Source organism: Aspergillus niger, assembly GCF_000002855.4.
Source record: "Aspergillus niger supercontig An04".
NCBI lineage: Eukaryota > Fungi > Ascomycota > Eurotiomycetes > Eurotiales > Aspergillaceae > Aspergillus > Aspergillus niger.
The window spans coordinates 450,962-467,737 of NT_166539.1; the positions used below are offsets into that span (position 1 = coordinate 450,962).

Genomic DNA, 16,776 nt, shown 5'->3' on the forward strand with positions numbered 1-16,776 from the left:
ATTAAGATTCACTCTTGACTTGGATCCCCTGTAGATGCTGACTCATCCGATCTGACTTCACTTCACCTCATCCATTGATGTAGCATTACTTCAATTTCCCATATTTCTATCTACACCATCCAACTGCCTCACCATCATAACATACAAAAAATACAATGGGCTCCGCCCTCTCCATCCTCAACCACTTCCCCCCTTGGGAACACCTCATCCACCCAACGCCACAAACCTACACTCTGTTCCTCAACATCTTCCAATACTTTCCACTCGTACGTCTACACCCACCCACATAAATCACATCACACCTCACCACCCCCAATCCCACTCATCGAAGTACTATACTAATCAAAGAAAACCCAGGTATCATTAATCCAATGGCTAACCTCCTACCACCCAGCGGGCAAAACCTCCCTCAAGCAATCCCCCCTAAACCTCCCCGGCCGCTGGGCCTGGTGCATCATGGAGATAGTCTCCCCCATGACTCTGCTCTACTTACTCTACACCTTACCCCAGCAATACCCTTCCTCAACCTTCCCCACTGGCATTCCCACAAGTAACAAATTCCTCGCTTTCCTATTCACCCTCCACTACACTAACCGCGCCATCATCTCCCCGTTCTTCGCTGCCCCCAGCATCTCCCCTATTCATGTACTCATTGCGTCCTCGGCGGTGGCATTTAATTGGTTAAATGCCGTTTGTATGGCCGGGTGGTTGGTTGGGTATCCTTTACCTTCACCACCCTCATCTTATTCTTCTGCTGCTGCTGCTGCTGCTGCCAGCGGTAGTACTACAGGAAGGACATGGCTAGCTCCGCTAGGCCTCACCCTCTTCCTAGGCGGAATGGCAGGGAATATCTCTGCCGAGCGGACATTGTTCAGGTTACGGCGGGAAGAGGCGCATCGAAAGAAGAAAGATGACTCTACTTCTACTATCAAAGACACCACCACCACCACCACCACCACCAAAGATGATCCTAAGGAGAAAGGGGATAACAAGAAGAACATCTACTCCAAAATATACACCATCCCGCCTCCCACCGGCCTCTTCACTTCCATTCTCTACCCGCATTACGTAGCAGAGTGGATTGAATGGTTGGGGTTTGCTATCTTGGCTGCTGGTATAGTTACCACCCATTCTGCTTCACCTTCAATTGATGTTGGTGGTGGTTTTCATCTAGCGCCGTGGCTTTTACCCGCTGCTAAGCTAGCCAACTGGATGGGTGTACCGATGCCAGTGCCCGCGGTGGTGTTTTTGGTTAATGCGGTGTCGAATATGTTGCCGCATGCGAGGTGGGGGAGGAAGTGGTATGTGGAGAGGTTTGGGGAGGGGAGGGTTAAGGGACGGGGGGCGGTGGTGCCGTTTTTTAGGTGGTTGTAATCGATTTTCTGTATGTTATTGCTGGGGCATATGGGATAAATGAGGTGTATGAATGGGTGGTATTTGGGAAATGGTGGTGTCGATTGAAAGTGATGGGTTGTGTATAGTTAGGTGCCGGGAGTATGTATGATAGGTTGTGGTTGTGTATAGCATCATCATATTTCTCAGTTGGGTAATATTCAAAAGGGAACAACAATCTCCCCAAGAGGTCGTAGGATAAGCTCGGGCTGAAAGAGCTACATCCAACTACAAACGCTACTTTCTACAACTTAAACAGATATGGATGAATGAAGAAGTATCAAGAAGCTCGAATGTAATCATTCGAGAATTGTCATTAAGGGCAGTACAGTAGCGACCCTTTTTTTGTGATATACACAATCATTGTTGAAATATTATTGATCTCGGCGTTGCAGACGTCACCGACGTTCCCGCATTCCGCCCCCATAACTCGCAAAATGCAAGAGAAAACTTGGCGTCGATGTTATATGCGAACGCCGATGTTGAAATCGTTATCATATGTTGAAAACTCCGGTGACCCCATCTAATGAAACCCTAACCCATATGTTGAACTTTTGGTATCATCATCGTAAACTCATCAAAAAAACTTGGGAAGGGAACTGCTAGAGTCCGCTTCCCCGAGACGACAGGTTGAGAATGTCGCCCCCAATCATGGGTTATTAAAAAATGTAATGATTAAAGAAAATTTAGTTTCCGTGCTTCTGACGGAAGAACTTGGCAGCGTTGACCATGTTGGTCAGGGCAGCCTTGGTCTCGGGCCACTGACGGGTCTTCAGACCACAGTCGGGGTTGATCCAAAGCTGCTCAGGGCGGAGGTACTGAAGCATCTCCTCGACGCGGTCCTTGATCTCCTGCTCGCTGGGAACACGGGGAGAGTGGATGTCGTAGACACCAGGTCCAATGTGACGGGGGTAGGCCTCGTCGATGAAGACCTTGAGCAGCTTGGCATCCGACTTGCTGTTCTCAATGCTCAGAACATCGGCATCCAGCGCAGCGATGGCGTGGAAGAAGTCCTGGAACTCAGAGTAACAGAAGTGAGAGTGGATCTGAGTACCGTCGGTGACACCAGAGGTGGCCAGGCGGAAGGCACGGACGGCCCACTTGAGGTACTCCTCACGCTCCTTGCCAGCACGGAGGGGGAGACCCTCACGAAGAGCGGGCTCGTCGACCTGGATGACCTTGATGCCAGCAGCCTCGAGGTCAACAACCTCGTCACGCAGAGCGAGAGCGAGCTGCTGAGCCTGGACGGACTGGTGGACATCATCACGAGGGAAAGACCAGCGCAAGCAGGTGATGGGGCCGGTAAGCATACCCTTCATGGGCTTCTTGGAGATCGAGACAGCGTACTTGGACTCCTTGACGGTCATGGGAGCGGGACGAGAGATGTCACCGACAATGATCGGGGGACGCACGCAACGGGAGCCGTAAGACTGGACCCAGGCGTGGGTGGTGAAGACGTAACCAGTGAGGCGCTCACCGAAGTACTGGACCATGTCGTTACGCTCGGGCTCACCGTGGACGAGAACATCCAGGTCGAGCTCCTCCTGGATCTTGACGACCTCCTCAATCTCCTTCTCGATGAACTTCTCGTACTCCTGAGCAGTGATCTCACCCTTGGTGAACTTGTTGCGCTGGATACGGATCTCCTTGGTCTGGGGGAAGGATCCGATGGTGGTGGTGGGGAAGAGAGGAAGGTTGATGGACTTGCTCTGCTCGGCAATACGGGCGGAGAAAGGAGAGTTGCGGTTGTGCTGCTCCTCAGTGACGGCAGCCTGGCGCTCCTTGACCTTGGGGTCGTTGGTGCGCTTGGAGGAAGCACGAGCCTGGACAGACTTGGCGTTGACCTCGAGCTGCTCACGGACAGCAGCGGGTCCCTCAGTGACGGCCTTGGCAATCACAACAACTTCGTCAAGCTTCTGCACAGCAAAGCTGAACCAGTCGCGGACCTCAGGGTCCAGAGTCTTCTCGCTCTCGAGAGTGTGGGGAACGTGGAGGAGGGAGCTGGAGGTGGCAACGACGACACGCTCCTTGCCGAGCTTCTGGATGGCCAGCTCGACCTTCTCGATGGCAGCCTTGAGGTTGGTCTTCCAGATGTTACGACCGTCAACAACACCAGCAGACAGAATCTGCTGAGGGCCAAGGGCAGCAACAACAGCGTCGAGCTGCTCAGGGTTGCGGACGAGGTCAATGTGGATACCGTGGAGGCTCTGAAGGGCGGGGAAGACATCAAGGTTGTGGACAATGTCACCGAAGTAGGTGGCAAGGACCAGACGGGGAGCCTGGGCACCAAGGGCACCGAGCTTCTCGTAGGCAGGCTTGAAAGCAGCCTTGGACTTGGCGGGGAGGTCGAAGACGAGGACGGGCTCATCGATCTGAACCTCCTCGGCACCAGCCTCCTTGAGCTTCTGGAGCAGCTCAACGTAGACGGGGAGGAGCTCCTCAATCTTGGTGATGGGGTCCACGGACTGACCACGGTCAGCCTTGGCGAGGGTCAGGAAGGAGACAGGTCCCAGGATGACGGGGCGAGTGACAACGCCAGCCTCCTTGGCCTCGAGGAACTGAACGACAGGCTTGGGCTGCTCAGCCAGCTTGAAGGTCTGGTTGTCCTGGAGGGTGGGCTTGACGTAGTGGTAGTTGGAGTCAAACCACTTCACCATCTCCAGACTGGGGACATCAATGGCGGCCTGACCATCCTTGGCGGGCTTCTGAAGACCACGACCCATGGCGAAGTACTCGTCAAGGGGGTGCAGGTTGTACTTGCTGTAGCGCTCGGGGATGACCTATTGAAGATAGCATTAGCGAATGAATCAGATACATCAAGAGCGAGGATACATACACCGAAGAGCTGGATGTGGTCGAGGACCTGGTCGTAGAAGGCAAAGTCGTTGCTGGGGATAACATCAACGCCAGCATCCTTCTGGAGCTTCCAGTGCTCCAGACGGAGTCTCTTTCCCTCAGCCAAGAGCTCATCGCGAGAGATCTTGTCACCCCAGTAAGCCTCGGTGGCCTTCTTGAGGTCACGGAGCTTTCCCATACGAGGGAAACCCAAGACGGAGCTGCAGGAGATGCCATTAGCATTGGCCTTTCTTTTGCCAACAGACAGATAGACAGATGGTGAAAACTTACGATTGAACCATCTTGAAAGATATGTGTGTAGAAGTGAGGGAGAAAAAGAGTAGAGTTTAGTGGAGGGAAAATAGATGAAGAATTGGATAAAAAAAGAAGACAGAGAAGACAGTCAAGGACTATACAATAGTCTCTTGCTGAGAAAAAGGATGATGAGAGAAACAGGGGGGAGGGATGGAGAGAGAAAGAAGAGAAGAAAGAGAGGGAAGAAGAGGATGGAGGGGAGTTATTATAAGCAGACGGAGGAGGGGAGGGAGTGGGGCGAGGGGTTTGGGTTGATACCAAAAATACCACGGATACCAGACCAGTACCTGGAAACCTAACCGTGTTCCAGACTCCAGATCAGGCATACTTACATGTGCCTGTTTGGTAAGGTAAGATAGTCCCGCCTCTCAAGTGTATGTATACTGTAAGGAATGGAGAGGAGAGTTTTCGCCATTCTGTGACAATCTGCACTCATTCTGTGCGTGTCGCTCTCCTCTCCAATGCCTCCCCTCCCTCCTTCTCCAGCTATCTACACATGAGCCCCTTTCCCAGTTACCACTAAGTTCCTGACCCTCCGGACCCAAGCAAGACCAACGTCCTCCGGTTTTAGAGGTATGTGTCATCCTTGAAAAATTTAGTAACCAGTCCATTGGGAGGGGCCAGAACTAAACCCATCCCGAACATAGTGCTAAATGGCGTGATTAAATTCTGGATAAACGGGCCAGTCAGCGCCGTGGAAAAGTCCGGAGTATCCCTCGGACCACCTCTGCCTGCCTTCCGGGATCGGCCCCCATTAAGGTTCTGGCTGGTGGGTTGCCAGGCTGATACGAGCTGGTTAGCCACGCCCATTACCTACGCAGTTCCAAGTCTTCTACTGCTGCCCATACAGTCGAGACTGGCTTCTGCCCACGATGGAGCCGATTCGGACCTGCAAAATGGATCTGCGCTGAGACCCATTGGCCGCATCGGCTGACTTCCAGCGTTGCTGCACGAGGTGGCCACTAGGCCTATCAGCGTGGGCAATTACCCAAATCTGAGGTGAGATCCACCCATTCGCCGCTAGAGCTTGCCATAGTCCATGGGTCAAGATACGCAGTACGCAGCTAGAAGCTGACCTTACCGTCTACTAACTAGTTAGTCGATGGCTGTCGATAAATTGATTCATCTTTGATGGAAGGAGCCAGAATCACCCTTCCTCGCCCGAAACTCGGGATCCGTCTCACTTCACCGAGTACTACGATAGTATTCTACTAGTGACTCACTCGAAAGACAGCTCGGACTTTGTGTCGAGTCACAATGCTTGGGAGCGTGTTACCAGTTCTTGTTCTGAAGTACTAACTCGGCTTTTGAACATGATGTTCGGAAAACCTTTCGGGATGCGGAGTATCTTGCGTGCAGGTCCGGGGAAGCTCATCTCATCTGGCCGACGAACGGTCACCGCAGAGCATGCTATAGATACAGTTCCAATGCCCCCGTAGATCCAATGGCAACCACGATGCTCGCCCAGAGATCAATGTTCTGGTTGAAAACCCTAAAGCTTTATTGATGACGCAGCTGCTCCTTTCAGTGCAGTCGCAGCTTCCATTCCTGTATGTTGCATAAGCTCGAAGAAGGCAGTTGCACAAACATGCTCCGTCTGGACGGACTGCCCACCATAATGAATACAACAAATCTGTCCATTTATTTACTACGGCGTTATCGCTCACCTTGAGGCAATACTCCTGCCTCGATGGCGTTCTTCCTCATCTGTCCCCGTTTCAGAAAATACTGGAAAGGCTCAGACTCGAAAACAAGGCACTCTTACAAGTTAGATCCGGCTAAACCGTCACCAGATGGCGATTCAGATGGTAGGCCGCTCGAGTCCGCGCTCGACTGACAGCGGTTTTGCTGACCTTGCTAGGGCATTTCAAAGACAGAGAAGATGTCACACGCCCTGGTCATCCCAGACGCTCCTCCGGTGGCTTGCCCGATAGACTTCGTAGACGTTTCTCCCGAGAAGCCAGAGACCAGCGTGTAAAGCCAAGGAATGATCGCAGAAAGTCTGGCTCCCCTGCCTTTCCATTCTCTTCTAGATTTGCCAGTCCTAGGGAAAGAGTAGCCACTCCAGATGAGATTGGGAGCAGCTTCATGAGTGAAAGAGGATATGACAGCGACGCGCAGTTTATAAGCACTCCCAAGCAGGTTAGCCATACCAGAGACCATCCTTCTAATCCACGCATTCTTGAGGATGCTGCTGTCTCTCCTTTGAGGCGCGAGATGGCCCAGGGAATGCCATATGTGCAAGCCCATGGTCAAGACCTCGAAGACCTGGAGAGTGCACCATGTGCGAATCCTACTCTAAGGGAAGAATCGCAATCTGCTCTCCGTTCGAAAAGCCAGGCGTCTTGCATGACCCAATCTTCCCAGGTCTCCTCCATCTTCCGTGGCACAGATGATGGGAGCCGTCGAGTCAGGGTTGCAAGGCCTCAAAGAGGCATGGCGGGCAGTCCAGTTCAAGGCAAGATAAGAAATGGACTTGCCTATCCAAAACAACCAGGATACCGGCCTCCCCTTCGAGCGGCTTCGCCTGATCCTGGTATACATGGCTCGGGTTATTCGAGTCCAGTATCTCCGGTGCCATTCTCGTATACCACTTCTGCCGACTCTCTGGTTGGGCCATCGCAGATCTCGGTCAGGAAACGACGCCGGCAACCCCCCGTGGGCCCTATACCAGACAAATGCTCTGTTCATCTCGGTGACTCAAATATCCCGACGACCTTGGCGGCCCGCTCAACGTCTCCTCATATGCTATCTCCGAAACAATCATTCGATGAAAACCGGTGGGCCAGCAATACCGGGACGTGGAACGCACCCCAGCCCTTTCACGACTTCTCTGGGTTTGGAGCAGGAAAAGCACCAGATACTTACGCAACAGGGCCAAGACCTAGAGGTCCGGTGAACCAGGCGTCCTCGTGCTATTCTCAGAAGACCAGCCTGTCACCTACAGGTGATCCGGTCGGCTCTCTAGATAGACGGATCCAGGATCGGGCTATCACTATACAACCTCAAGAACCCAATGCTTCTTTTAGTTGTTCCCCTCGATCATTGGAGTTGTCCCGGGTGAATTCTCATTATGCTCCCATTGCAGACCATGATGCGGATAAAGCTGAAGCACAGAAAAGCAGATTTGCCGAGAGATTCGAGTCAGCCCGGTCACTCAGCTCTCCTGCACATGGCCATAACGACGCGGATGCGGACCTTGCATCGCCTCGCAAGGTGAGCGTTGGATGGATGTCGGGAGGCCGGCGACTCGGTTACGGATACGCTCTGGTTCCTGCAAATGACGGAGCCGATGAACCTCCAAAATTTCTCAATCACATTGGTTCCAGTGTTCCAGAAGCGACAGCTGTAGGTGTGAATCTTCGAAGTGGATTATCAAGGTCCTTTGAGAAGGAGACTATAGGACACAACAAAAAAGTCCCCTAGAGCCGGTAATCCCAGCTTCGAGCTATCGAGCGTTGTGAGTCGCATACGTCTTCGCAGCTTCTCTAGCGCGTTTAACGAAGGCTTGGGTGAACAGCTCAAATCCTCAGTGCTAGAGAAATTCTCCAAGCGAAAGAAGGAGCAGGTCGATCCGGTTGCAGACAATATTGCTCAGAATCCCTGGGACTTTTGCTCTTGGGTAGACCCAAACCAGCCTTCGAGCGATCAACAGAGTGGACAGAAAAGCTCGTCAGTCTCGACCAAAAGTACCGAGGGGCGGCCTTTGGGTAGATGGGCGACGTTGCGTCGTACAGGGACTTTGTTGACCAAGGGCCGCAGCGTGTCGGCGATTACGCGCGGACTTGAAGCCAACTTGACTGCGAGGATGACCAGTCCAGCCGGGCGATACCCTGTGGCACGAAGAAAGGAGGGCCGCGTCCTCAAGTTCAAGGTCCTCGACCGTAAAAATAGGGCTAATAGTGCCGATGATGACGTGCCTATTGTCTCCGCCGAAAACTTGCATGGGACAGCCGGCTCAGATGGTTTTCAGAACAAGGGGCAGGAACACGACCAACAGACTGTTCAGACAGGCACTCACAGGACGAAAAGGGAGCGGCATAATTCTTCTGACAAGACCGGTTCGGGGTCGATCACAGATTATTGGAAAAGCACCTACCAGGACTGCCAAGAAATGCTTGGGTACTAGGCCTGTGCTTTGGTCGTTTATATATCTTTGATGCCGTCGGAGTACACTCAGCATTGGCAATCTCCTACAACTACAACGCCATTAATGTAACATAACCTGATGCATCAGGCTGCTTCTTCACTTCTGGGAATCCAACTTTTACTACTGAACAGTCAACATGCCGACGATTATATCGGTAACCGACTATCGTCCCCGGGATTAAGGACCACTGTACCAACCAAAGGATGGGAAAACATTAATGTTGAATGTATTACATCGGTAAAGTAAATGCATTAAAGCCAGTGATTATCAAGGCCAAAGCTTCATGTAGTCGTACATAGGTATATCTAAACACCAAGAACGCCGCCCATTCTCCAACGCCCATAACATCAATCCTCTTTTACTTCCTTTGCCGCTTCGTACTCTTATCACTAGCATTGCTCAGAACACTAGCAGAGCGTTTATGCGAAGTCACATCTCCCTCTTCACCAGCAGCACCACCTTCTGCCTTCTCTCCCGATTTATCTGTTGCACCCTTCTCCTGCCCCTCCGCATCCCCAGCACCCGCAGCCTCCTCCTCCTCCTCCGCCGCCGCCGCAGGAAGTGGCTGATCCTCCTGCTGCTCCGATTTGACCTCAGGCTTACTATCCTTCTCTAGCGCCTCCTTCGCCTTCTTCTCACGTTCCTCCTTCGCAGCCTCCAAAACCCGAATCTCACTCTCCACCTTCTCCGACACCTTCCGCGCCTCCAGCAGCAGATTCACCGAATGAATCAGCTTCTCAAAATCCTTGCAGACACGCTCCGTCGGCATGACAAGCCGCAGCGGCACCTCCAGTTCCGCCAGCGCAGCAGCGAGTTTCTGCGTCTGCACATTCGATTTCGCCTGTGTGAGCTTCTGCGCGCGGTCACTGCGGAATTGCACGCCCGGCGCCAGTCGGTCGTGGTGCTGCACGCCGTATTTGGCTTCTTCGGCGGGTGTGAGGGTCCGAACGGCTTGTTGTTGCGCTTCTTTGTTCGCTGCTGCGGCTGCGGCTGCGGCTGCCGCGGCGGCCTTTTTGTTGGTTGGGGCGGCGGCGGGCGTCGCGTTGGGGGTGTCGGCGCGGCTGTCGCGGGCGCTGCTGGGGGCGTTGGGGGCCGGGGTTGCGCCGGCGGGGCTGGGAGCGGCGCCGCCTTCGGGGCCCAGGATGGAGCGGCGTTTCTTGCTCTTGTCGGCTTGGAGGAGGGTTTGGAGGAGTTGCGAGAGGCCTTGGCTGGATTGGTACATGGTTGTGTTGCCGACGCTGATAGGGACTTCAAGGCGGGAGTAGAGTTCGCGACGTTCCGTGATGAAATCTTGCTCGTTGGCGGTGATGCGTTTGAGTTCTTCGAGGAGGACGCTTTCTTCGCGGACTTCGTCGGCTGTGCGGTTGAGTTGGAGGGCGGCGAGTTCTTTGCGGGAGCGTTCACGGTCGGCGTCGAATTTGAGCATCTTTTCGTGCAGTTCGAATTCGGCTTCCGACATCTCGGAGGGCGGGTGCTCGAGCGCGAGCATGCTCGCGGCGATGAAGTAGTAGCGCGATTTCATCTGCTCCATGGTTCGGTATTGCTTTGCGGGGACGAGGGCGCTGGCGTTGTTGCTGTCGCCATCGACGGAGTGCGGTTGATAGTCGTAGCGATCGGCGATTACGACCCAGCGGAGATCGTATTCTTCGACTAGGTCCATGAGGTAGTCGGTTTCCTGGCGCGTCCAGTCGTCGTTCTTGAGATGGCGATTGTATTCCTCGTCTGTGTAGCGGTTGGGTACGCGGGCTTTGATGTTGTATTTGGCGAATAGGGAGTCTTGCTGCGGCACGTTATCGGAGGTTGAGGCATCGGCGTTGTCCTCTTTCTCGTCCACGTCCATCTCGGAGCCCTCCAGCGCGGGGACCTTGGCGGATTCATGCTGGCGTTGCCAGTGGCGGAGAACGAGGCCATCGGAGCGGGCGCTGTTTATGAAGGGGGTCATGCGCCTGATGGAGTCAGTGTTTGATATCGGAGAGCAGTTGATATGGTGATGTGTGCGTACCATGGCTGTACGCGCTTTTTGCTCGTCCATTTCGGACGTCCCTTGTATCGGTTCTCGTTGATGGCGATCGGAGGCGCTCGTTCGCCTAGCAGAGCATAGAGCTCACGGGTGATACCCTCTAGCGATGGGAATGTGTCAGATTTAATTTTAGGTGAGTAAGGGAACTAAGAGAAGCCCACCTGGACGCTTCTCGACGACCTTCTGTTTCTTATGAGGTCGGGGCTGGCCCTCCGCGGGCAGATCCAGCATGTCGCGAACATCGGCGGCGGCCATGGCGGAGGCACCTGAGGGGGTTTCCGGGCTGAGCGATTTCCAAGTGTAACGAGACGAAATGTATTTGATATTTCGATGAAATCAACAGCAATATAGCAATGCAGCAATGAGAATGATCGAGGAGCAAGAGAGGAAGAGGGGAGGAGATGGAAGGGAAAGATGAAAGGCGGAGAAGCAAAAGCCATGAGAATTCGCGCCAAGACGGGATCCGGCCAGATCGAGGCAATCGCTTCATCGCCAACTGTTCTCATCATCTCCCTCCCTCTGCTGTCTCTTCCCCCCTCCGCCAATTTCTCCCATTCAATCGCATCATGGCTCCGGTCAGATCCTCCGCCTCATGGCTGTCCTCTGTGATGGCCGTGTGTGCCATCCTGTGTCTCTCGGTGCCCGCCAACGCCCTCTACTTCTACATGGACGGCCGCCAAACAAAGTGCTTCTTTGAGGAGCTCCCTAAAGATACCCTGGTTGTCGGTATGCTTCTCACCACCTGCTCCCCCAATTTATTTACCACTTAATTCTAATACGATGTGGGAATAATAAAGGTACCTACTCCACCGCCGTGATCAACCAGCAATCCAACACCTACAATGTGGACCCTAACCTTAAGATGCTCGTCACCGTCGACGAGATCTTCGACAACGACCACCGCGTTGTCTCCAAGCGTGACAGCCACTCCGGACGCTTTACCTTCTCCGCTGCCGACGCCGGCCTGCACAAGATCTGCGTGACCCCCGAGACCAACGCCGCAACTGGCGGTGGCTGGCTGTCGGGCGCCCCGTCCGGTGCGGTCCAGGTCACTCTGGACATGGCTATCGGTGAAACGAGCAAGATTGAGACGGAAGACAAGGACAAGATGCAGGATATTGTGCAGAAGGTGAAGGATCTGAACGGCCGGTTGCAGGATATTCGTAGGGAGCAGGTGTTCCAGCGGGTATGTTTTCCACCACGGGGATGCCATAGGCAGGATCTTTAGTGACTTGACTAACAATCTGTTTAAACAGGAACGTGAAGCTGAATTCCGTGACCAGTCCGAGGCCACCAACTCCCGCGTGGTTCGGTGGACTCTCATCCAGCTGGCTGTGCTGTCGGTGGCATGTGCTTGGCAGCTTTCGCATCTGCGGTCGTTCTTCATCAAGCAGAAGTTGACATAAACGGGGAGACTTCACTTTTCTTTTCTTTTCTTTTTTGTTCGAGATGGGAGGGAGTGCACGTTGGAGAAAATAGGCCAAATGGAATGAGTGAGAGGTACCTGGTTGTACTTACAAATAAACTACTACCTAGCTAGCTATGATCGGTTGTTTAGCGATTATTATTTCTCTATTGTGTGAGTTAGATGAGTGAATGTAAAATGCATGTATGTGGTTCTTTGATGAGGGTTTAGTGAACTCACTTGTGGTATATACTACTGAGGCAGTACGATTTCTGCTGCTACTGCTCCGAGGAAACCTTGTGATTTCTCTTTCACCTCCCCTGTCTCTACCGTTCTGCCGACATATATTTTCTGGATGCACAATATAGAGACAACCGGTAATGTAGTGCCAGGTATTTCTGCATTCGGATTTCTCACTATAGGGAATCCACGGCTGTCAAGGAGTTTCCAAGCATCACAATAGCCACAAAGGATGCGACAGTAGCTGGAAAGACTCTTGATACAACCACATCAGCTAGATGGACTAACAAGATCTACTGATTCAACATGGTACATATGTTGGTAGCGACTCTTCTAGCTCCTCGCTGGTATTAACCAAGCTCTGAGGGCTTACTATTTCATCAGTTATAGTTTCCCCCACCAGCAAAGCCATAACTGCCATACCCATAGTACCTCATGTATGCCTGATCTCTCCCCCAACTGTCACAAGCCACGCGAAAGCAACAACCGGCTCTCCTCGGTCATTGTCGAAGGCATGTTTCCAGATTGACAGTTGATATTCTTGGGAATATCGCTACTAATGACTGCTGTTGATGAACCTAACAAGCAATATACCTGGCAACCTGCATTTTTCTTCACATTTCTCCTTGTTCCAAATGATTTTATGGCTGCCCCCAAAGCCTGGGAGCAAAAGAAGACACACAGCACCAAAAACATAGAGTTTGTGATTATGCTCAATCTCCCACAGCAGTTCAAAACGATCAACCAACTCTGCCTCTTTCATGTCGCTATCCGATTTATCAAGTTGGACGAAACGTGCGCGTTTCCATCTTTGCCCCCAGTCATCATTTGATCATAAAGGATGCAGAAGGTCGCTCGTAAATACATCAGCACTAAAAAATTATTCCTCTAACATTAATGCGGCTGCTCCCTGCAGAAGAAACAGCGCCCATGCTGTGGTACCAGATCCAATCAAGATTCAATGGCAGACAACAGAAAAGAAAGACAAAATGAGGTATAAAGCGGGGGGTGGGAATCAATAACTGAAAAGACCGGAGTATGTATCTATGTCATGTATTCATCGTCGAGTCGTCGGGTTGTCTTGCGGCAGGGGTCGTGGCATCACTGCAAAACCCTAGGATCAATCGCTCGAGATCCGAGAGCTTGTACGGCTTGGTCATATAGCCCTTCATGCCCACTTTGGAGGCGCGACTGAGTGCCTCGTCGGTGACATCGGCGCTTACGGCAAGAACCGTCGGCGCCACGGGCTGATGGGCTGCAGGTGTCCCTAAGGGAGGCGGATGCTGCTGCTCTGGCCGACAATTAGGGGGGATTTGACCGTGGTATTCATCTATTAGCTGGAGGATTTTGGACGTGGCTTCGTATCCGTCCATTTCTGGCATCCACAGGTCCATCAACACAACATCCACCGGTTTCATCTTCTTGCGATGATTAGGCGGATTGGGGATCGGAAACCCATCTGTTGTGCTCTCGAGCTTGGGAGAGGGGCCATCTGCTGATTGTTGGGCGACCAGAACCTCCTGCATGATGCGGACCGCCTCCTTTCCATTACAAGCTTCGTAGATGTCGCTATAGCCAAGGCGCTTCAGCATATGAACCAACACACGCCGATTGATCTTGTTGTCCTCAGCGACGAGGAAAGTGAGCGGATGCTTTTCCCCCAGCTTACTGTCATGAGTGTCACCATTGATGTGACGTGGCATTGACTTGCAATGGGGAACCGAGCGCGCAGGGGTCAACGTTACGGACGATTCCTCAGTTAAGCTAGGTGATGGTTGCTGAATCGGCTGACTCGGTGTTCGCAGCGCGGGCGACAGCAACGACGATTCCACTGTCGAGGTGCTCGCACTGGTCATGCGTGAAGGATCGCAGAGCTGCGGTGGTGTTAAAAGCTTGTTCGGAGGAGTTAATGTCGGATCGGGCTGGTTGGCCGGAATCCTGATCTCAAACTCGGAGCCATGGTCGGGACCGCTGGTGCAGGAGCGAACGCATGTGAGGTCGCCGCCCATCTTCCTGGCCAGACCCTTGGCTACAAGGAGACCCAGTCCTAGCCCATCCTTACTCCGGGTGGTGGTGTTGTCCTCGCGAGCAAACGGTTTGAAGAGTTTAGGCAAGAATGCTTCCGGAATGCCCGGTCCAGTGTCCTTCACAGCGATCAGGACATCGTTGGTCTTGCGGCCAACGGTGGCACACACGGTTATCACACCGCTATTGGTGAACTTGACCGCATTGAGGAAAACGCACGAAATCAACTTGGCCAGGTCGCGATCATCTACAAATAGTGTGTCCGGTAGCGCGGGATCGACCGACCAATTAATAGTTTTGGAAAAGACTTCACCGTTTGATGAGCGTGACCGGATCTCAATCTTCTCTCCCGTGTCGGTCGCATTGCTCACAGCAAAGTCAGGCCGACCACCAACATGCAAGGATTCATTGATGACTAGACGGAGTAGATCGCGAAGCTTGGTAAACCTCAGTGCAGGGACGACATTGACGTTGATGCCTTCCAACAAGAGATGCGGTGCCGAGCGCCGGACCGCCAGCGATGGTCGAGGATTCACCATGTTGGCCATGACTGCTTCTATCTGATGTGCAGGGGCGGCTTTCATCAGTTGTTCGCTTTCGTGGACAGCATTTTTGACTTCCTCGCTACGAGGAGAAAGTCCCTTCGGCGAGACGACGCGCGGGACCTTCTGCTTTGGCGTTGTGCCGACATTCCATTCTGGCGGGTTACTCCGTCGCCGTTTGTACGGATTGACTGTGATGTTACTTCCTTCAACGAAGACACTTGGCCGGCTGTCGCATGTGCTTATTGGAGTCTGAACCGGCCCGCCAAAACAATCATCTCTTTCGAGCTGAGGAGTCTTGGGGACTTGCATGTTCAGGTCGTAGGCATGGACCACGTTGTCTGCTGCTTCGACCGCCCGTCTTGCACTATCTGTAAAGATGGATGTGAGGTTAGCATCTAAAAGAAGAATCCAAGAAGGGAGAATACGAACCCTGAACCATTTCGATACTCTCCTTCAGGGTTCGAAAAACGAACCCCGCCTTTGGAGATGGCTTGTCCTGGATAGCTTCGCGAACCGTGGCATGCATGACATCCAGCATTCCGACAACACCCTGCATCGGCGTGCGGAGTTCGTGAGACAAACTCCGGGCATAAGGCTTCAATGGGTGAGAGGCAAAGTCGGCCAATCCATGAGTGATGCTGATGTGTGCATCCTCGACAATCGCGTGGCTGGCAGACACACTTCTAGTCTTGCTGTTGCTCGGCTGCTGTGTGTTTACCGCTTCAAGATCGTCACGAATGTGCTGAACCACCAGATCTTCCAAAGAATACAGTATCATTTCGAGGAACGACCACGACAGGTTGCGCTTTTTCAATCCGGACTCCGACCACATCAGACCAAGGTATGAGAGACATTTCGTTTCCGAGAACAGTGGGACGGCGAGATAGCCTTCTGCGGCGAACGGCAGCTGATCTGGATCGAACGATATGTAGGAGCCCAAATCCTCCGGGATCAAACAGGGCTTCTCGTGGTCCATATGGGACAGAGGATTACCGCCAGCAAAGTATCTGTGGCGATGCATGCCTGCAGTTTCGTATCCGTCATTGTAATAGAACGCAGTGCCGAATAAATAAGGCTTGTGGCCTCGTATTTCATTGACCGACTCGTCCTCCCGGGCCTTGCGAGCAACAAACACATACTGAGCATCACAAATCGAGCTGATCTTCTCCATAAGATGGTTCCAAAACTTTTCCGATCTGAGGGTTCGAAGTTCCTGCTTCAATTTCACCAGCCGGTCAATTGCGACATTCTGGGGCGCTCCGATATATCTGCGACCAGACGAGTCGGCCTGCGCATCGTCCTCGCGCAACGTAGATGCGGACGCATCACCAGGAAGAACCTGGGATTTGCACGGAAGTAACGACATAGTTGGGCCGGATGCAAAGGATTTAGACCATTCTGACTCCGCGGAATCGGGCATGATGTGCCGAATGGTTGGTGCTCTGCAGCGTCCTCGATTTTGTTGTTGAAGACCGAATCTAATGTGGAGATATAGCGCTGGATGATAATATGGGAGGTCGCCAGGTTACTGAGGGGGATTGATAAGATATCAATGAATCAAGACCCAGATTGTTGGAAGGGGCACAGCGCATGGCTTTCGGTCTGTATGGTCAGTCAAACAGGAGCCCCGTTAGCTATATTCATGCAAGCAGGGTGAGTAGTAGGGATAGAAGGAGGCTACCAAGCACAATGCCCGTCCTAGATGGCTCTGGCTCTTCAATACATACATCACTTTGGGATCGATAGAAAAGATGAAGCCCACGCTGAGCTGCACCGCGGGGGATGCTCTGCAAAAGAGCAGGCACCGGTCTTGCAAATAATTTTATCCTCCGATAGGATCAGGATAATC

The 16,776-nt window shown here is 52.7% G+C and overlaps 6 protein-coding genes across 6 annotated transcripts; 3 read left to right on the plus strand and 3 right to left on the minus strand.

The window, feature by feature from the left end:
- Positions 1 to 456: 456 nt before the first annotated feature.
- Positions 457 to 1,374, plus strand: An04g01740 (uncharacterized protein; the record flags this gene model as incomplete). Its single annotated transcript, XM_001401505.3, has 1 exon — positions 457 to 1,374. The coding sequence occupies one exon, from the start codon at positions 457 to 459 to the stop codon at positions 1,372 to 1,374; it is 918 nt and encodes a 305-aa protein (XP_001401542.3).
- A 704-nt stretch (positions 1,375 to 2,078) lies between these two features.
- On the minus strand, positions 2,079 to 4,529 carry An04g01750 (uncharacterized protein; the record flags this gene model as incomplete). Its single annotated transcript, XM_001401506.3, has 3 exons — positions 2,079 to 4,172; positions 4,229 to 4,448; positions 4,519 to 4,529. The coding sequence occupies 3 exons, from the start codon at positions 4,527 to 4,529 to the stop codon at positions 2,079 to 2,081; spliced, it is 2,325 nt and encodes a 774-aa protein (XP_001401543.1).
- Positions 4,530 to 6,232: 1,703 nt separating this feature from the next.
- On the plus strand, positions 6,233 to 8,671 carry An04g01760 (hypothetical protein; the record flags this gene model as incomplete). Its single annotated transcript, XM_001401507.1, has 3 exons — positions 6,233 to 6,350; positions 6,404 to 7,890; positions 7,961 to 8,671. 3 exons carry the CDS (start codon positions 6,233 to 6,235, stop codon positions 8,669 to 8,671), a joined length of 2,316 nt encoding a protein of 771 aa, XP_001401544.1.
- A 379-nt stretch (positions 8,672 to 9,050) lies between these two features.
- Positions 9,051 to 10,967, minus strand: An04g01770 (uncharacterized protein; the record flags this gene model as incomplete). Its single annotated transcript, XM_001401508.1, has 3 exons — positions 9,051 to 10,638; positions 10,695 to 10,812; positions 10,874 to 10,967. The coding sequence occupies 3 exons, from the start codon at positions 10,965 to 10,967 to the stop codon at positions 9,051 to 9,053; spliced, it is 1,800 nt and encodes a 599-aa protein (XP_001401545.1).
- A 311-nt stretch (positions 10,968 to 11,278) lies between these two features.
- On the plus strand, positions 11,279 to 12,118 carry An04g01780 (uncharacterized protein; the record flags this gene model as incomplete). The annotated part of the gene is made up of 3 exons (XM_001401509.3): positions 11,279 to 11,438; positions 11,510 to 11,898; positions 11,969 to 12,118. The coding sequence occupies 3 exons, from the start codon at positions 11,279 to 11,281 to the stop codon at positions 12,116 to 12,118; spliced, it is 699 nt and encodes a 232-aa protein (XP_001401546.1).
- Positions 12,119 to 13,406: 1,288 nt separating this feature from the next.
- On the minus strand, positions 13,407 to 16,347 carry An04g01790 (uncharacterized protein; the record flags this gene model as incomplete). The annotated part of the gene is made up of 2 exons (XM_001401510.3): positions 13,407 to 15,295; positions 15,357 to 16,347. 2 exons carry the CDS (start codon positions 16,345 to 16,347, stop codon positions 13,407 to 13,409), a joined length of 2,880 nt encoding a protein of 959 aa, XP_001401547.1.
- Positions 16,348 to 16,776: the final 429 nt, after the last annotated feature.